The sequence below is a fragment of the Solanum tuberosum genome, unplaced genomic scaffold (assembly GCF_000226075.1).
Source record: "Solanum tuberosum cultivar DM 1-3 516 R44 unplaced genomic scaffold, SolTub_3.0 scf00188, whole genome shotgun sequence".
Taxonomy (NCBI): domain Eukaryota; kingdom Viridiplantae; phylum Streptophyta; class Magnoliopsida; order Solanales; family Solanaceae; genus Solanum; species Solanum tuberosum.
The window spans coordinates 252,325-273,715 of record NW_006239119.1 but is presented as its reverse complement, the minus strand read 5'-3'; the positions used below and the strand labels follow the sequence as shown (position 1 = coordinate 273,715).

The following is a 21,391-nucleotide window of genomic DNA, read 5'->3' as shown; positions in this document are numbered from 1 at the left end:
GTAGCTACTTGTCATCCTAGCGGACCCTCTTTTCCTTTTCTTTAATCTTTGTTCTACTTGAGAAATAAAGACTGAGACTTGTATTTATCTTCAAATTCTATATTTTCATTAATGGCTTGTACACGTGACAACCAAATTTTGGAGTATTCTTTAAAATTAATAAGTTTTCCGCTTTTGTCTTGTTCTTACATTTCAATTTTCCGCTTTTCTTTCATTTTGTTGGGTTGAGACTGACTTGTCTTGGTAGGAAAAGACAGGTTATATCACGTCTATTTTTGGGTCATGACAAATGGTATCGGAGCCCAGATTCATAGGTCTCACGTGTGGAAAAGCCAAGTCTAAGTAGAGTCTTCAAAATCGATACGGAGATGCTTGTACTTATGATCAAGAGGCTACAAATATTGTTAGGAAACTTCCTTTTATTCATCCTTTTTTATCGTGTGTGGTTACCTTCTCTAGTGTCGAGTTATCGCGTGTTGTTTTGGCCAATATCGAGGACCAAAGTTATTGTCTCCAGTGGTAGAGGTGAGGCAGAGGTAGGGCACAAGCTAAAACTGTGCTTGTGGAGTAGTAGTGGCTAAAGGTCGTGCCCGTGGAGCAGCACCAGCCAGAGGTCGAGCTAGAGATACTTCTCCTAAGCCACGAGTTAAGGTTGGTCCTCCCAAGTTTAGAGCTCCTTTGTTTAGGAGACTTTGTTAAGGATGCTAGATGTATTAGAGAACCTTTCTCTGGGTGGTGTGATAGGTGATGAGTCCTAGATTTGGACTCATTTAGGGCTTTATTTGTATAGATTTAGTGTCCTAAAATGTTTATTTTCTGCCAATAACTAATGAAAAAACCATTGATTTCCAAGTATTTGGATTGAGGAACAAAGCGTGAACACTAATTTATAAAAGGAACGAAGCGAGCTGAAAGAACGAAGAAATGAAGGCCTGGCGATCGCCAAGTCCCTTTGGCTAGTAGCCGAATGGCCACCATCTCGCCTAAAGTTCCAGTGTTCCAATCCCTGAAGGATAAAATCAAGTTGGCGAGAGAAAGGAGCAGTCGGCGTGTTGCCGAGTGGTCCGGTGATGCAGTGTTGGATCACCCAAAGTTACAGAACTTGAGGATGCTGAAGGCCAAAGCAAAAAGGCGATAGAACTGACCAAAGGGCGGATCGCCGAGCTGATCGGCAAGCCCGACTTACTGCGCCGAATGGCCCTTCGCAGCATATTTTTGGTGACTATAAATACATTTTCAAACATTTAGTTTAGAAAGGGATCATCTACCTAACGAGTTCCAAAAGGCAAAAGACCACTTGGAAAGAGAGAGACGGGGAGAATGACAGGTACATTCCTCCCCATGACCACTCTCAGAGTCGTTTGGCGCTCGTTAGATAGATGATCTCTTTCTAAACTAAATGTTTGAAAATGTATTTATAGTCGCCAAAAATATGCTGCAAAGGACCATTTGGCGCAGTAAGTCGGGCTTGGCGATCTGCCCTTTAGTCAGATCTATCGCCTTTTTTCTTTGGCCTTCAGCATCTTCAAGTTCTGTAACTTTGGGTGATCCAATACTGCATCGCAGAACCACTCGGCGACACGCACACTGGAACTTTAGGCGAGATGGTGGCCATTCGGCGACTCGCCAAAGGGACTTGGCGATCACCAGGCCTTCATTTCTTCGTTCTTTCAGCTCGCTTCGTTCCTTTTGCAAATTAGTGTCCATGTTTTGTTCCTCAATACAAATACGTGGAAATTAAGGGTTTTTTCATCAGTTATTGGCACAAAATAAACATTTGAGGAGACTAAATCTATACAAATAAAGCCCTAAATGAGTCCAAATCTAGGACTCATCAATAGGTACGCCACAGGGTGCTTAGAAGAGAGTAGGGGAGTAGAACCAGGTCAGCAGCAGACTCCAGGTATTCATGGTTAGGTGGGTGTAGGTGCATAGATTTCTCCCGAGGTTATTTTTACAACGGTTGATCAACAGTGTTATGAGAGGTTTCAGAATATTAAACCACCCTAGTTTTGGGATGGTAAGAGCGAGGATGTTCATGAGTTCTTGAATTTGTACCATGAGATGTTTGAGGCTCTAGGTATGGTGAATGCTCGTGGTTTTTGATTTTTTGCATCTTCAGCTTTGTCGTCGTGCCAAAGAGTGGTGGAGGACTTTTGTGAGGTCTAGACCACTTGGATCTCCTTCGACAGAGTGGGATGTGTTTTCTAGTGCTTTCCAAGACCACTTCATTCCTTGGAGCGTGAGAGAGGACAGTCGTCTGAGGTTTGAGAGCTTGAATCAGGGAAGTTTGTTTGTGACCAGGTATGAGGCCCATTTCTGTGAACTTTCTAGGCATGATATGACTATTATTCCGTATGAGGCAGAGAGAGTTCACCGGTTTGTGAGAGGGTTAACTTTCTCCGTCAGATCTTATGTGTGTAGGGCAGCTAGAGAAGGGGCTTCCTTCAAGTCCATTATGAGCACCGCCAAAGAGGAAAATATGATTTTTAGAGTAGTTTGGGGAGTTCAAGAGGGCCCGTTCTTCTAATCAGATTTTTGGCACCTCATCTGAAGTCAAAGGTGTGCATAGAGGTAATAGTTCTTTCCATCACCATGGGCCGGTTCATGATTCTATGCCACCAGCTGAGAGTGGGAGGTTAGCCTGAGGATCTTATGTTTGTGGCCGAGGTGGTCACGGTAGTTTGTCTAGTTCACAACAGCAGTTATCTGTGCCGAGATCTTACATTACTTGTCGGGATCTAGGTCATATAAAGTGACAGTGTCCTCTACAGATTCATTCAGTACCTTAACGTTCCTATCAATTGCTCTAGCTAGGGATTTTGTGCCTCAGGCCAGTGGTCGAGGTAGGGTTCAGCCTGGTAGAGGTGGCAAGACTATTGGTTGAGGTACTCCAGCTCTGCACGGTAAAGGTAGAGGTTCTACTCAGACTGCAGGCGGATGAAATGGGTAGTGTTATGCTTTTCTAGGGAGGTCTGAGACTGAGATTTTTTATGTTGTGATCACAGGTACTGTCCTAATTTGCCATCGACTACGTCTGTATTGTTTGATCCAGGGTCTACTTTCTCATTTGTGTTTACCTATTTTACTGTTGGGTTTGATATGTTGTATAATTTCATACTTGTACCTATTCATGTTTCTACCTCAGTGGGTGAATCTTTAGTGGTGGATTCGATTTGACTTGTTTCTTTTGTCAGGTATGATACTTGGGTGGATTTGATCATTTTGGGAAGGGTATACTTTGACATTATTATGGGTATGGATTGACTTTCTCCCCATAATGTTATTCTTGATTGTTATGCTAATACTGTGACTTTAGCGATGTCGGGTGTACCGAGATTTGAGTGGATGGGTGCTAGTGGTTCTTATCCGAGCAAAGTTATCTCATTCATTAGAGCTCATAGATTGGTTGATAGAGGGTGTTTGTCCTATTTGGATTTCATTCGGGATACTAGTGTTGAGTCATCTCCCATGGATTCTGTTCTCGTGGTTTGAGAGTTTATAATGTGTTTCCTATTGATCTTTCAAGTGTTCCTAAGGATAGGGATATTTATTTTTCTATTGACTTGGAGCCAGGTACAAAGCTCATCTCTATTTCTCCTTATCATTTGGTTACAGTTGAGTTGAAGGAATTGAAGGATCAGTTACAGGATTTGTTGAGTAAGGGGTTTATTCGCCCTAGTGTTTCTCCATGGAGTGCTTTTAAGTTGTTTATGAGGAAGAAGGATGAATCCATGAGGATATGTATTGATTATCGACAGTTGAACAAAGTGACCTAAATACAAGTTTCCTTTTCCTTGTATTGATGATTTGTTTGATAACATTCAAGGTGCATCTCTATTTTCAAATATTTATTTGACATCCGGCTATCACCAGGTAAATATTAGTGCACCAGGTATCCCTAAGACAACATTTAGGACTCGTTATAGGCAATGAGTTTCTTGTGATGTCTTTCAGTTTGACTAACGCCCCTTCAACGTTCATGGAGTTGATGAACGGGGAGTTCCAACCTTATTTGGATTTCTTTGTGATAGTGTTCATTTATGATATCTTGGTTTACTCCAAGACTGGGGAGGATCACGATTGACATTTGAGGATTGTACTCAAGAGGGAAGAGAAACTTTACACCAAGTTCTCAAAATGTTATTTTTGGCTTGATTATGTGGCAATTTTTGGGACACATGGTGTCCAAAGAGGGTATTAGGGTAGATCTAGCCAAGATTGAGGCAGTGAGAGGTTGGACTTGACCTACATCGGTTACTGAGATCCAAAGTTTTGTGGGACTTACAGGCTATTACCGATGATTTGTTCAGAGCTTTTCTACCATTGCATCTACTTTGACTAGATTAACTCGGAAGAGTGTGAGTTTCCAGTGGTGTTATGAGTGCAAGGAGATCTTTCACAAGCTCAAGACTTTGTTGACGTCGGCTCCTGTTTTGACCTTACCCTAGGAGAGTGTGGACTTCATCGTGTACTGTGATGCTTTTGGGGTCGGATTAGGTGGTGTGCTTAAGAAGAAAGACAAGGTGATTGCCTATGCCGCTAGACACTCAAAGACCCATGAGAGGAATTACTTTACCCATGATTTGGGGTTGACAGCCATAGTGTTTGTGTTTAAGCTATGGCGACATTATTTGTACAGGGTTCATTGTGAGGTCTTCACAGATCATCGGAGTCTTCAGTATATTTTCAGTCAGAGAGATCTGAACTTGAGGCAACGCCGATGGCTTGAGCTACTGAAAGACTGACATTACTATATTGTATCATCCAGGGAAGGTCAATGTGGTGATCGATGCCTTGAGTAGGAAGACTTCTAGCATGGGAAGTCTTACCGCTATTAGTGTGGAGAAGAGACCATTAGCTACAGATATTCGTAGGTTAGTTAACGTCTCGCCCGGTAACATTTTTCTGAGGAGATGGGTGATTTGATTATTTTTATTAAGGCTCATTCTTTATTTGTTGAGGTGATTCGTGAGCGCTAAGTATCATGTTGAGAAGTTGTGTATCATTCGAGACAAAGTTATGAGAGGGGAAGCCAAGGAGTTGTCTTTTATTCTGATGGTGTCTTGTGGATTGGAGGCAGGATTTGTGTGCCCAAGGTGGGCGAGTTAATTAGATTGATTCTTGGGGAGGCCCATTGTTCCCTATATTCCATCCATCTGGGTGCGGCAAAGATGTATCATGACCTGAGAGAGCATTATTGGTAGTGTGGTATGAAGAGGGATATTGCAGATTTTGTTTGTTTGACGAGTCAATAGGTAAAGTGTGAGCACCAGCAGCTTGGAGGATCTCAGGGGATGCCCATTCCTACTTAAAAGTGGGACCGGATCACTATGGATTTTTTTGTGGGACTACCTACCACAGTGGGTGGTTATGACTCCATTTGGGTGACTATTGATAGGTTGACCAAGTCTTCCCATTTCATCTTGGTTCGGGTGAAGTATACGGTAAAGAAGTTACCTGATCTTTATATCAGTCAGATTGTCCAACTGCATGGAGTCTCGATTTCTATTGTCTCTAATCGAGGTTTGTCTTTCACTTTCCATTTCTAGAAGGCTTTGCAGTATAGTTTGGGTACTTAGTTAGATATGAGTATAGCCTTCTATCCTCAGATAGATGGTCAGTTCAAGCTAATGATTCAGGTGTTGGAGGATATGCTCCGAGCTTGTGCGATTGATTTTGGTGCTAGACGGAATCAACATTTACCCTTAGTAGAGTTTTCCTATAACAATAGTTATCATTCCAGTATTCACATGACCCATTTTGAGGTGTTGAATGGCAGACGGTGTGGATCTTTAATCGGATGGTTTGATTCAGCTAAGATGGATTCATTAGATACAGACTTTCTTAGAGATGCTATAGAGCAGGCTTGTATGATCCAAGGTAGATTGTTGACAACCCAGAGTCAACAGAAGAGTTATGCAAAATAGAGAGTTCGAGCCCTAGTATTCTTGGAGGGTGATCATGTTTGGCTTCGAGTGTCACCCATGAAGGGTATGATGAGGTTTAGAAAAAAGGTAAAGCTTAGACCTAGATTCATTGTACCTTTTGAGATTTTGAGTCATGTGGGACAGGTGGCCTATAATTTGGCCTTGCCACCTAGCTTGTTAGTTGTGCATCCCGTGTTTCAGGTTTCCATGCTTTGGAAGTACGTGTCGGATGAGTCCCCTATACTTTCCCTTGATTCAGTTGAGTTGGGTCCAGACTTATATTTTGAGGAGGACCCTATAGCCATTTTGGATAAGCAGGCCTGAAAGCATAGGACCAAGGAGATCACGTTAGTGAAGGTGCAAAGCATCGTTCAGTTGATGAGGCGACTTAGGAGACTGATTCTAATATACGTGCCATATATCCTCAGTTTTTCAAAGCTCCAGGTACTTCTTTGTTTCTTTACGTTCAAGGATGAACATGGTTTTTAGCGGTGGATAATGTAATGACCCGGACAATCATTTTTGGAAAGTTTCATAAATTTACCATTTTTCCCTCCCATCATTGACCCTGAGTTTCCTATGATTGAGTTTTGAAAAGTTATTTCTGAACTTTGAGTTAGAAGTTAAGAATTTTGTAAGTTTTGAGTTTGAAAGACTAATTTGTTAAGAAAATGGTTTTCAGTGTCTTTTGGAGTTTTGAGTGTCCGAATGGGATTCCATCGATTCCATCATTCTTGAAATGTTACATCTAAGTTGTGAGAGTTGTCGGTATCAGTTTCTGAGTCTTTTTGAGGATTTGAGGTCCTAAGTTGTGAAAGTATGAAATTTTTAGCCTTTGGGTTGACTTTGGTCAACATTCGGGGTTCGAATGCTCAGATCAAAATTCCAAGATTTATGTTAGTCTTGGAGGATGATTTTAGGCCTGGGTGAGGTCTTAGTCAATTTTTGAGAGGTACTGAGCTTGTTTTAGCCTTTTTAGATGTGAGTTAGTTTCTTGTGGTTTTTATGGATTTCGGGTCAAGGAGACCTCGGATTAGTGTTTTGACAGTTCCATTGAGTCCATAACGTTCAGTATAATTGATTTGTATATGTGGTTTGTGTTCATGGGGTTCCGAACGAATCTCGAGGGTCCTTTCAATATTTTGAGAGTTGGCTGATTTTTCTGGTGCCTAAGTTCTGTTACCTCGCTTTTGTGATAGGCCTTCCTCTTAAGCTAGTTTTGCTTAAGCGAAGGTGTGATCGCCTAATCGAAGGTCGAGTTGTTTTAAGGGTTTGCTTAAGCGAAGCCTGGTTTGTAAAAGTAAGACCCCCATTTTTGTGGGGTTCACTTAAGTGAACCTATGGTCGCTTAAGCGACATTTGAGAGGGTTTTGCTGTCATTTCGGGGTTTAAGCCTCATTTCACTATTTTTGAGTTTTGGGAGCTTTGGGGTGACAATTAGGACCAGGTTTTTGAGGAAAAATTTTGGGTAAAGATTCTAAACACTAAATCTTTAATTATCCATTATTATTTACGGATTTTATATTCAAATCAAGCTTTTGAAATGATTAATTTGGGGTTATCTTTCAGAACCCAAGATATTACTAGAATGGTGATTTTGAAGTGGGTTTTATCCCTTTTCCAAAATGATTTTCACTAATAAGTTCCTATAGCCTTAAATATCATTTTCATGTATTGTTTTCCAGATTCAAACCTCTATTTTTGAAATTGGATTTTGACTTGATTGACCCATTTCTTTAGATAATTGATGTGGGGATTATTTTTTCCCATGAGTGATTGTAAATACTTGCTTATAATAGATTGTGTGGCTTTTGAAGTGATTCGGAAGAGGAAGACTCAAGTCTTGGAGTGATTGTTGATTTAGTTAAGGCAAGTGGCTTCCTAAACCTTGTATTCTTGTAGAATTCTTGTACATCCTTCATTGATTGTGCGTTTGGAGTAATGGGGATGAGGTGAAGGATTTAAATTGCCCACTTGTTACATCTAAATGAATAAAAAGGGGTTGAAATGAAAAAGGATGTGTTGAACATGATGATGTGAATTGCCTTATTGTAACACTTGTTGATTGATTGATGAATTGCTTAAAAGCATGAATGTGGACTTGAATTGTATGAATTTTTTTCTCTCCCGTGTGGTGTGCTATTGCTTGTGTGCATTTATTGTGAACACCATGATGAGACATGTGATGATTTATGATGTCGAGGTCTTTTCTGACGAGTGTTGTGATGCCAAAGTCATTTCTAACAAGTGTTTATAAAGCGGATGAGAAATGGTTTCGGCTAGTGATTTGATATAAAGCCGATGGAAAATGGTTTCGGCCAGTGATTCGATATAAATACGATAGGAAATGGTCCCGTCTAGTGATATTGTAACAATGTGAAATGGTTCCAGCAAGAGATTGATTATTATGACTTAATGCATTTGATGCTTATGCGTAACTTGTTTGATATTGAGATTGATGTACTTGTTGTGTGTGACTAAACTACTTGACATTGAAATGGTTTCGGCTAGGTGTGATCTTTTTTTTTCCAATGTGGTTAAGCTAAATGGCAAGCTATTGAAAAACTATTTGACAATTTTAGGACAACGTTAATAAATATTATAATAAAAAAGAATTTGAATTCAAAAATATATTAGGCTTTTAATTTGTAAACGAGAAACCACGATTGATGAAGAGCTCTTAATGACCCCCCCCCCCCCACCATCAGTCATCATAAAGTACGTAGTGTCATGTGAATTTTTTATCTAGTCTCAGATGAAATCTGAGTAAGGTGGGGTCTAGGGTGATTCAAGAAGGGATTGGGGATAATGTCTAAGTTTGGATCATGTTTTCTAGTAGCTAAGAAATTAAGGAATTCATAGGGATTTTTGGAAGTGAATTAAGGTGAGTAGATCTCCCATATCAATCTTGACATGAATGTGTTAGGTTGAGATGCTAATGGTCCAATGTGTGTTGCGAAATAAGGGTTTTGGGGAGTATATACGAGTTTTTGCCTCCGTGCAACCCGATATAATAGGTGTCACGCCGCTATAGCAGGTGGGCTGCTACGAAGATGCTGCTATAATGAGTTGTGCCACTATAGCACGGGTTAGTCGGGTTTTTGTGTAGAAAAGTCCCAAAATCGATCATTATTTTGCAATCTTGTTTTGGGAAACTCCATAGGTTACCTAGGGATTTTTTTCATATGTTTTCTATCATTCTCTTCGATAGAGATAAGTTAGTTACTCCCCTAACTTGTAAATCGATTCTTAAGCCCTAGAATCTATGGTGGTCAACTTTAGGGAGGGTTTTAACTTGAAATTATGGTGGGAAAGACTCTATTGGGTAGAATTATCATGAATTTGGCCTAGATTTAGGATTTGAGTATAATATTATGTTATTACGCCACTAGTCATTGATTGTTGTGTTCATTATTGTTTTAGACCAAGAACATGCCAAGGCACTAAAAAAGAAGAAAACTTGAGTTTTTTAGAGTTTCGCAATTTGATTCAAGGTAGGTGATGATTGTTTCTTTTCAATGTATGTAAGTTTGCATGTTAACTGCTTTATAGTATTACTTGTGCAATGCAAGCGGAAAATCCATAAGGGGTGAATATGAAATGACATAATGTTAATAAATCTCGTGCAATGAACCTATCTAATTTACTTGTGGCTTCAAGAGTAGTGGTTGTTAATTGTAATTATGATTGTGCATGTAGTTTGTGATTGATGGTTTACTCAGGTACCACGCCGGTACACTAATAATGATTGACTTGACTACCATGCCAGTACACTAACAGTTTGGGTGTGGGTTCCATGAGAGAATCAGTATATGTTATCGTGATCATGTGGAACATGTTTTATGTGTTGGTTAAGTCAAGATTGATGACTGAGATTCTATATCTGAGGTGACTTGTTGATATAAGTGTTGGATTGTATTATTGTACCCTTTTTTTTTTTTGCATGTTTATATTCATGTCTTGAAACTGATCACCATATGATCCTATCAGTATACTGTGATTGTATTTTGATCATGCACATGCTCTTTTCTTGTTGAATACATGGTATATTTAGGCGGCTATTATAAGACCTCACTTGTGAGACCAGCGACATTTGAATTCAAGGGTGAGTTATTTCTTCCGAGCAGCCATGGATTTCTCCTAGTTTTTTTGTCCATCTTTTCAGCATTTCAAGTTTATTATTTTCTTGGTAGGGGTTACATCCCCTTTTCTCTAGATACTTTATAGTTTTGGCACTTCGACTTTCAATTTCTAGGAGTTGTTTTTACATAGTTATTTTAATGATAATTGATTGAGTTTATGAGAACTTGATCCTTTATTAGTTTTAAAATGTTTTCATAGTGTTTTATTTAATGAGTTTGCTTCTTAATAATAGTTGATGGGTTAGAATAGGGTTAGTCTTTAGTAATTGGTTCTCCCACCGTAGGGTTAATGAGAGTGTCACTCCCGACGATCTGTTCGGGACATTTAAACTTAAAGGCAAAGAAAGAAAGAATTTTATAATAATAATAATAATAATAATATAATAATAATAATAAATGAATAAAAAATAGAATAAAATAAGGGTAGCTAGTTTGCAATATGCTTAAGTCAAGTGGGGGCTATTGAAAAATCACTTAACAAATTTAGGACAAAGTTAATAAATATTGTAATAAAAGAAAGTATTTGGATTTTTAAATATATCAGCTTTTTTATAATTTTTTACATTAACTTAAACATAGAAACCACGGTTGAATTCTTTGTATTTCATAAATTTATCATTTCAAATGTTACAAAATAGATTTAAACATATCTAATTTAATCTTTAAATATACAAGAACAACAACAACAATATTATTATTATTATTTTCGACAATCTCTATTTATTCATTCTTGACTCATTAAAAATAATTTTTTTAATAAAATGTAAGACGAATTCATAATCGTGCATATAGTGGATGATTAAAATATAAATTGAATTTCTTTAATGTGACAAAAGTCCAACCATAATTCAAGCCACGCTAGACTCTCTTTTTGGGACCAAAAATAATACAATTTTTTTACATTTACTTTTTTATTTTATTTTTACATTTTTAGTTTTGGATAAATATAAAATTTGCTGGCCCAAAGTGAATTAAGATGAATTTCAGCCAATTAGAAATCTTGATACGTTCGATACCACTACTTTCCTGTAGCAATATATATGAAACTGAAGTCTCCAAAGACTCGCCCCATTCAATTTCAAAGATGGCAAATATGCCTTCTCAGAACTTGTGAGTTACGTACCGTCATCGAAATTCTAAATAAGTCAAGGGACATCAAATACGTCAAATCACCAATGGAATAAGGTAGTTCATTAATGTAATAACCACTTTTAATGACAAAACTCTCAAGGAATCTAGTCTAGGCAGAAAATTCAATAAGATCTTTGATCATGAAGAATAAAATCATCAAGCTTAATGATTCTACAATAGAGAATTCAAGGATAGAGTCATGAAATTTCATTTATTACCCCAAAGTTCTATACTCTGTGTTTTTAGTAATATGATTAAAATAATAATTCCTTGTTTGGATACTAATTTTAGAATAAGTTATATCAAGATAGAGGGTGGAATAATAAAATAAAATAATGAAAACGTCAAAAAAAGTATCCATGAGGTTTCTCAATTCCTTTTTATACTAAAGTGAGGGATAAGTTTACAAATAAACAATTTTTTTTAAAAAAAATTATGCAATGTATATTATTTTTTTATACAACAAACCAAAGAGTTAGTAATAAATAATACAAGACTAACTAATTTTAACATAATTTGTGTTCGAACAAAACGACCTTCAAAAGTAATATGACACGCTCTAAAAAAACATACAATAAATCATAGATTTAACCTAATAAACTTGACTTGATACAAAATTTTATAAGAAAAAAATTTGAAACTTGTCTTAAATATAACATCACATTTCTATGATTATAAAGTTCTTGACATATATAGTTTTAGATATGTTAAAGTAACATTTTTGTGGCAGTAAAAATCTCTCATAAATAAAATATAAGAATGTGTCTTTTTTTTTCTTAACGAATTAATAAGAAAATAATGTCAACTAAAGTAGAATCAAGGGCACAAACCATAAAACTATTCCATCCATTTCAATTTTATGTGAAATATTTTGAATTTTGAAATTTTAAAGATTTCTTTTAATCATAAATTTTTTAAATATCTTTTTAATAATTTAAGTTGTCAACTATTATGACTTCAAATACTTACATTTTTTATTTTATTTTTTTGAAACTTGTTTTTTTCACATTCACGTTTAAAATTAATTTTTTTTTACTCTCAAAATCTGTATCGCATAAAGTGACAATAGAAAATACTTTCTTTATGGGAGGGGGGGGACTATAATCCTAGGACAATCCCCCTCTCTTTTGACTTATAAAAAGTCATCAAAGACATTAATGATATCTTAATATGGTGTATTTCTTTATTTGATCAAATTGTTACTTCATCTGTCCAACAATATTTCATTTGTCCCTAATTACTTGTTCACTTTTCTTTTTTTAATAGTAAGAGTAAAATAGACATCAAAGGTAAAGTATTTCTTGATTTTCTAAATTAGACAAGTATTGTTAGATAATTATTTATAATATAATGGATAACTATTATTGGACGGAAGGAGTAATTAATATCTTTACCATATTCTTACATTATTCAGTTTTAGCAAAATGAATGAAGAATGGTCACAACTCATAGTGACTTGTTAAATTCCTATTAGTTGGAATGATGTGTTGAAATCTCAATCACCAAACAAATTGAGAAGTCAATAGTCAAATTTCATCCTCTTTCCCATGGAAGAGGCTCCTTTCCCGTACATAATCTCTTCAGTTGGTTCAGTGTATATTTAATTTAATGACATCTGTCAATTTTAAAATCTAATGATCCATATTTATTTAAATGAAGCAGCTTTTAAATCATGATTAACTAAAAGTCTTAACTCAGGTTAATTTATTCTCTCTCTTCCCACTTCTCTTCCAAACAGCAAAATACCATGATAGTTCAACCTATTAGTTATCTCTCTCGCTCTGTCATATAACCCTCTCTGCTTTCTCTCGAATCGATAAAAATAGAGTGATTTTTGAATCAATTATAATTTCAATAATACTTGGAGAAGTATATTTTCTATTGTTTTACAAAAGTGACATCGTAAAAGGCAAAGCTTAATTTACAAGTGCATATGAAGGAAAAAATGGAAAATAAACCAGTCTCAAATAAATTCCATAGGCATGGAAAGAGCAACTGAAAAAGCAAAATCCCAAAAAAAAAATATATCATCATGAATCTCAAATTCTTCATCCCAAAGTGTATCAACCAAATTTCTTATTTCCCAATTTACAGGTATATAGATGTTTCAACTTTCAAGTACTACAAGTCCCTAACTTTTTAATCTATGATATTTCCAGATTAATGAAATTAAAAGTCCGCACAATTTTGAAGATGTTGTATTTCTCCCGATTTAATTTTGGCTAATACAACTATGAACAAGAAGACACCAATTTCTGCTATCACTATTTCCGCTTAACCTTGCCCCAAAGTAAGAGAAATGCCGTTGCATCATGGCTGGGTGGTTTGGCAGATCTTAGAAATTTGAGAGTGTAACTGGTTCGTCTGCAACAAAGATGGGGAATTGTTTGATACTCCATGGGAGAGAAGTGGGAAGAGAGAGAATAAATTAACCTGAGTTAAGACTTTTAGTTAATCATGGTTTAAAGATTGCTTTATTTAAATAAATATGAATCATTAAATTTTAAAATTGACAAATATCATTAAATTAAATATGCACTGAATCAACTGGAGAGATTATGTACCGGAGAGGAGCTTCTTCCCTTTCCCATGTGCTTCCCCCTCTCTTATATACTCCTCCACATCACTACTATGTACTTTCTTTGTCCAAAATATTTATTCACTATACTATTTTAGAATATCCAATAATATTTGTTCATTTTATGAAATAAATGGATAATTTTACACTTAATTATAATTTACGCTTATCATTAATCATAATAATTTTCATATACTTTCTCTTAATTTTTATAATTACACCTCTTAAATATCTTACTCACTCAAATCCCTCCTCATCTACAACCGATTGTTTGTCTTCCGTGAAAGTTAACATAGAAGTTGAAACATATTTGTTTAATTAATGAGAAATTGAAAGGAAAAAATCACAGAGTTGCAGAATATGAGAAACTTCTTTATCATTGAACCTTGAAGACTACTATGTTTATCGTAAGTCAAGATTATTAATTTTATTTTTAGTTCATTTGAATATTAAATTTCTGCTATTTATAGGTAAAAAAATAGTTGGAATACTATGGTCTCATTCAAAGAAATGGTTCCGCTAGCCGCTGATGAATGAAGAGTGGAAATTCTACAAAGAGCACTCAACTCTCAATCCTCAATTCAACTCATGTATATGTTTTCTAAATCTATATATGATAAATGTCTGACTTTTTTGTTGGGTTCGAAAGGAATCAGTGTCATGCGGAAGCTTACAATTGTGAATTGAGATAGTGATAAATAAAATAAAAAACTCTCCGCATAAACAAAATTCTTAAATATCTACACTGTGGATGCATTGTTGTTTGGTATATGTTAACTTTCATAGATGAAGAATTCCTAAGTTCTCAAACAGAGGAAGAAGACAAGTGTAAAGGGAAGAAGAATCTGAAGAAATCTAAATTCTCATTGAATTCATCTTAGCGCGCGTACAAGTTACATGATATGGACTATTTATACACACACTTTACAGTAGCTCATCTAGAAGATTTTCTTAGCAGTTAGTTTAACTGCATAACTAACTTTTAACTGCTTTCTAACAAACTTAGTTAAGCCTAACTCAAGTGTGGTTACATCAGCTTGCTTCCTTGGTTTAACACTCCCCTCAAGCTGATGGCTTGAATATATCTTTTAGGCCTAGCTTCCTTAGCAAGTATTCATGTTGAGCTCTTCCTAGTCCTTTAGTGAGTACATCTGCCAGTTGTTCTTCAGTAGACACATGATCAGTTTTAATCATCCCTTGGCTTATCATTTCTCTTATAAAGTGACAATCAATGTCAATATGTTTAGTTCTCTCATGAAATATGGGGTTTGCAGCTATTTGAATAGATGCCTTGCTGTCACACCTTAAGGTTATAGGTTGTTGAACTTGAACTCCTAGTTCATTGAAAAGTCCTACCAACCAGGTAAGTTCTGTAGTGCAGGCTGCCATACTTCTGAACTCAGCTTCAGCTGAGCTTCTAGACACAATTTCTTGCTTCTTGAATTTCCAGGAAATCACTGCTCCACCAAGTTTAACTAGATACCCTGTGACAGATCTTCTAGTTTCCATGCATGCTCCCCAGTCTGAATCACAATAGGTCATGAGTTGATTTGTAGTTCCAGCAGGCATCAACAATCCCATTTCTGGTGTACCTTTGATGTATCTCACTACTCTTAGAGCGGCTTCCATGTGAGATTTTTTTGGACAATGCATTTATTGACTCAAGACCTGTGCTACAAAGGCAATGTCAGGTCTGGTCATAGTCAAATACAGAAGCCTTCCCACTAGTCTTTGATATGTTGCAGGATTTTCCAGTGCCTCATCACTCACTCCAGTTTTACCTGGTACATGTTTATCATATTCTATAGAAGTTAGCTTTTGATTGATCTCAATTGGTGTACTTGCTGGTTTTGCTCCACTCATTCCAGTTTCAGCCACCAACTCTAATGCATATTTTTTCTGGCACATCACAATTCCCTCACTTGATCTAGCTACTTCAATTCCCAAAAAGAACTTATGTTCTCCAAGATCTTTCATCTTAAAGTTGTGCTGTAAATCTTCTCTTGCTTTGTTTATCAAGGTCTAACTGTTTCCAGTTACTAATAGATCATCTACTTATACCAGGATAACCACCAACTCTTCTCCTGACCTCTTGATGAACAAAGAGTAATCATAATGACTTTGTCTAATTCTCATCTGAACAAGAGCATCAGTCATTCTTTTGTTCCATTGCCTTGGAGCCTGCTTCAGCCCATTTAATGACTTATGAAGTTTGCAGACCTTGTGAGACTCACCCTGTCTAGCAAACCCTTAAGGAATAGTCATATATACTTCTTCTAGCAAGTCACCATTCAAAAAGGCATTATGTACATCCATCTGGTAGATACACCACATATTTGAGGCTGCAAGAGCAATAAGAGATCTGTCAGTCACCATTTTGGCAACTGGAGACAAAGTCTCAAAGTAATCCAACCTAGCCTATTGACTATAGCCCTTGGCCACCAGCCTAGCCTTATATATTTCCACTTCCCCAGAAGCTTTGTACTTAACTTTATATATCCACCTGCAGCCAATAGGAGTTTTACCACCTGGGAGATCTACAATAGACCATGTGTGATTGGATTCTAAAGCTGCAACTTCCAATTTCATAGCATGAACCCAGGCTGGATCTTTGGAAGCCTGTTGAAAGGAGACAGGTTATGTAATAGAGGAGTAAGCAGACAGGACATGTAGATAGGACTTGGATAGATGTGAATATGTGACAGAGGAGGAAATGGGGTAAGCACACTAGTTTGCAGTAGAAAAAGAGACAACAAAATCAGTCATCCATGTAGGAGGATGTCTAACTCTGGTGGATTTTCTGAGAGCAACATGAGATGGTGATGAGGTTTGAGGAAGTGGGGAGGAGGACTGGAGATTTGGAGAAGGAATAATAGGTTCAGTAACATGGAGAGTAGTAGACTGGATAGGAGTAGCTGACTCAAAGCTGGACAAATCAAGAATAGGAAAAAGAGGAGAGCCAGAAGATTTTGCATGAATGAAAGGAAAAACTGACTCCTGAAACACTACATTTCTGCTAACATAAAAGGATTTGGAATGAAGATCATAGATTTTATATCATTTTTTAGTATAGGAGTAACCCATGAACACCCCTGGAACAGCTCTAACCTTGAATTTATCAGATGATGGTGTAGGTGAGGCATAAGTCAGACATCCAAGAACTCTAAGATGAGACAGAGAAGGAGGATGACCATACAAAAGTTCAAAAGGAGTTTTGGATTTTAACAGCTTGGAAGGAAGTCTATTGATAATGTACACAACAGTCATAATACACTCACCCCAAAACTTTAAGGGTAAACCAGCTTGGAACCTAAGGGACCTTGCTACACCTAGGATGGTTCTGTGTTTTCTTTCTACCACCCCATTTTGTTGTGGGGTGTAGACACAGGAACTCTGATGCAAAATGCCAAGATCAGACATAAAAGACTGAAATTCAGTACTAAAGAATTCACATCCATTATCAGTTCTTAGTATTTTCACAGAAGTTGAAAACAAATTCTTTATTCTAGTAAGGAAATTTCTCAGTACAACAATGACTTCAGACTTGAACTGAATTAGAAACAACCAGGTGAACCTAGTGTGATCATCTACTAAGGTAACAAAATATCTTTTTCTATCATGAGTAGGAATTCTATAGGGACCCCAAATATCTCAATGCAACAACTCAAAAACAGACTTAGAATAGGTACTACTAATAGGAAAAAGAAGCTTAGTATGTTTTGCCAAAGGGCATACAATACACATATGATGTGAATGATGTGAATGTTTAAGATGTTCCTGCTTTCTGATGGCATCCAAAGGAGCATGACCCAGCCTTCTGTGCCAAAGAGTGCTGGACTCAAGAGAGTTATTAGAAGTATTGACACATCTAGTTGTGAGACCACATATAGCTGACTTCACAGACTTGCCCTTTAAGATGTACAGACCATGTTCTTCTCTACCAATCCCCTTCACCATTCCATTGGAGAGATCCTGAAATATGCAAAAGTCAGGAAAAAATGCTACAGAACAGTGTAATTCCCTGGTTAACCTTGAGACTGACAACAGGTTAAATTTAAAATCTGGTAGTTGTAGGACATTGGAGATAGGACTATCATTGAATATTTTTGAACTCCCTGTATAAGCTACTGGTACTGCCTGTCCAGTAGGAAGATGAACCTTATTGTCCTAATGTTGTGCAATTTTATGACATGTATGTAACACCTCAGGATTAGATGTCATATGATTGGAAGCTCATGTGTCTACTATCCAACTAATATTTACATTATTGGTTGAAGTAGAACTTTGAGTACCTGCATTTGCAGTTTGAAGAGTAGGAGGTGAATCATCATTCCCTTTGTTCAACAAATGAAGTATATGCTGGTACTGCTCTGGAGTGAAGGAGGGAAGAGGAGGTGTTTGTGATGCAGTTCCTGACTTGCCCTGATTTGTTCTATCAGAGCTTGAGTTCTCTAACTCGGAATCAGAGGAGACATAGTTTCCTACTTGATTTGCAAACTGAGATGATCCTTTTTTCCTGTTCTTAGGCCAATCAGAAGGATATCCAATAAGCTTGTAACACTGCTCCTTAGTGTGCCCATTGTAGTTGCAAAACTCACATATTATTGATCCCTTCTTTTGAGGTCTGACTACACCTACTGAGGACACTCTACCATTGTGATTACCTCCTGAATTAGAACCTCCTCCTGAGAATGTCCTACTAGAGTTGATACCTCCTCCATTATAGCTAGACTGACTTCCCTTGTGACTAAAGAAGGCAGCACCTTCCAACAACTCAGAGACCTTACTTACTGAAGAGGTCATGGCAATAGTTCTTTGACTTTCGTGATTTATCACCAATGAGTAGGCCTTGTTCAGTGTTGGAAGAGGTGTTAACATCAGGATTTGACTTCTACATTGGGCATATATCTCATTAAGGCCCATGAGAAACTGTAGTAGCCTTTGATATCCATAATGTTGAGCACAATTGCGAGACTCAGGACAATTGCACCCAGGACATGGCATGAGTGCATCAAACTCATCCCATAGGTTTCTCATCTGAGAGTAATAGTCAGAAACAGATTGATTGCCTTGTGTGAGTGTAGCAATCTCTCTATGGAGATAGAAAACTCTCGAACCATTCACAGTATCAAATCTCTCCTGCAAATCTAGCCAAACCTTATGAGCATTTGATGCATAGATGATACTGCTTAATAGCTCAGATTTTATAGCATTCATAATCCATGACAAAACCATTGCATTCACCTTCTCCCACTGATCATGCAGTGATGTTTCAAACTTATGTCTAGTGTGTCTGCCATCCACAAATCCTAATTTGCTTTTTTCCTAACAATCCTAATCTCATAGATCTACTCCAAAGTGCATATTTCTCAGATCCAGTAAGTTGAATTGAGATAAGTGAGCTACATGGAGTATCATTAGGTTGTAGGTACAGAGGATGTGTGTGATCAATCACAGATCTTCCTGGAATTGATGTATTTGTTGTAGGAACTGTACCTTCCATTTCCATGATCTCGATCTTCTTATGAACTTGAATATGAGACTAATCTAGACTGCTGCACTCTCTGATCGAGGCTCTGATACCATGTTAACTTTCATAGATGAAGAATTCCTAAGTTCTCAAACAGAGGAAGAAGACAAGTGTAAAGGGAAGAAGAATCTGAAGAAATCTAAATTCTCATTGAATTCATCTTAGCGTACAAGTTACATGATATGGACTATTTATACACACACTTTACAGTAGCTCATCTAGAAGATTCTCTTAGCAGTTAATTTAACTGCATAACTAACTTTTAACTGCTTTCTAACAAACTTAGTTAAGCCTAACTCAAGTGTGGTTACATCAGCTTGCTTCCTTGGTTTAACAGTATAAGAAGATGAATCTTCAATTTATAGAGTTTTAAACTTTTCCTCTAAGAAAAGAATAACCAAATATGATAATGTTTTGACTTTTCTTTGCGAGAAAAAAAATCAAATAAAATAAGAAAATGAGGATAAAACTGTTAACATTTTTCCCGGATGACATAAACTTTGTGCTTAGCAACTTCGGAAACGGGGAGTTCAAATGGTTTCAACTTTTAAAGTTATTTGTATTCTTTTCATGCAGGAGAAATGACTGAAGATTTAGATAAGTGAATCAATTGCGAACGTATAACAAGTTCTTTCTGTCATAAATATCAAATCCGAACCTATCAATTATTTTCTATATATGTACCTTCATAATTTTCATTTGATAATACTGAGTTACTGTTTCATTATAGTGACTAATTTTATTGGGATTTTGTTTACTAAGAGACACTTGTATTTTCTTTTTTAATCATTAACATCTTAAACCTCTGATGGTGAATATATGTATGAGTATTATCTTTATCCAAGCTAAATAAACTAATCAATATTTTTTAACTTTGCTGTAGGCAAAATTATGTATAATATAAAATGTAAAAGGTGTATTTTATTAATTTTGACCTCTTCTACAGTTAATTAATAAAGCTCTCTACTTAGGGATCCACGAGGCAACAACGTACGTGTCCAAAATTAGTAGTGAAAGAAAAAAGAGAAAAATCTGGTTGACGTCCAAATTTTTTTTTCTGATCATCAAATTCTAAACAAATTTCCCCTCTCTCTCTCTCTATCTATCTCATTCTTTGTGTTTAAAGAATGTCCTCCAATCAAAAGAGATTCTAAATCTAATTCTTTAACAATAAACCAAAGCAAACCCCTTTGAAATAGAATGGGAAAGGGACCAAAAATGGTGTTAATGAATCAATGTACAAGTCAGAAATAAGAAGAAGATTAATTGAAGGTTTGCATACTAATATTAGTCGTGCAGACCTCAGACATAATGGAGGACGAAGATGTTAGCCCGAATGCTTCATTACAAAGGAATGGATCATTTATTTGTGTAGCAGCACCATTCTTGTATGATAAGTTACCTGAGGAACCCCTTAAGCTTTCCATCCTCAAATTGGATGGCTCTTCTTTCGGTAATTAATTATACGTACATTTCTATTATATTATATTCATGTGTATGGGTTTTTATTAGTTGATGAATTTTGAGATTTAATTGTAGATATTGAAGTGCCTAGAAATGGTAACGTGGAAGATCTCAAACGGGCCGTGGTAGAGGCCTTCAGCCATTGCAAGATTTCATGGTATGTACTATATATGTATATTGTCAATCCATATCTTCTTTTGTTCACCTAGCTAGCTATGAGAATTAATGAAACAATTTGGTAGAATAAAAAGAAAATTTTATGGGATATTGTGAATTTTATTTTTCCCCGTCATTCGATATTCATGACATTAATGAATTTTAAATGTCATTAAAAGCAGCGAGTGCTAGCGTTAGATCACCCTAATTTGAAACTTTTGCTATTGCAGGTTACATGTATGGGGGCATTTTTGTCTGAGCTATGGCGGACAGAAGCTACTTTCAGATGATGATTTAATAGGAACCTACGGGATCAAGGATGGCGATGAGGTTTATTCTCTTCCATTGGATGTTTTCATAAAAAAATAACATTCATATTATCTTATATGATTTAATAGTTGTATGCTTGTTGTAATTATATTGGAAACTGCATTCCGGAAAAGGGGATGATATAGGGTCA

General features: G+C 36.5%; 2 protein-coding genes across 2 annotated transcripts; one reads left to right on the top strand and one right to left on the bottom strand.

The window, feature by feature from the left end:
- Positions 1-15,434: 15,434 nt before the first annotated feature.
- On the bottom strand, positions 15,435-19,016 carry LOC107062066 (uncharacterized). The gene is made up of 9 exons (XM_015312287.1): positions 18,045-19,016; positions 17,859-17,948; positions 17,517-17,753; positions 16,890-17,330; positions 16,569-16,778; positions 16,285-16,400; positions 16,053-16,143; positions 15,843-15,962; positions 15,435-15,770 (listed from the first exon to the last, which is right to left on the bottom strand). Exons 1-9 carry the CDS (start codon positions 19,014-19,016, stop codon positions 15,435-15,437), a joined length of 2,613 nt encoding a protein of 870 aa, XP_015167773.1.
- Positions 19,017-20,465: 1,449 nt separating this feature from the next.
- On the top strand, positions 20,466-21,300 carry LOC102581776 (U11/U12 small nuclear ribonucleoprotein 25 kDa protein-like). Its single transcript, XM_015312286.1, has 3 exons — positions 20,466-20,764; positions 20,851-20,932; positions 21,162-21,300. Exons 1-3 carry the CDS (start codon positions 20,623-20,625, stop codon positions 21,298-21,300), a joined length of 363 nt encoding a protein of 120 aa, XP_015167772.1. The 5' UTR covers positions 20,466-20,622.
- The last annotated feature ends 91 nt before the right edge of the window (positions 21,301-21,391 follow it).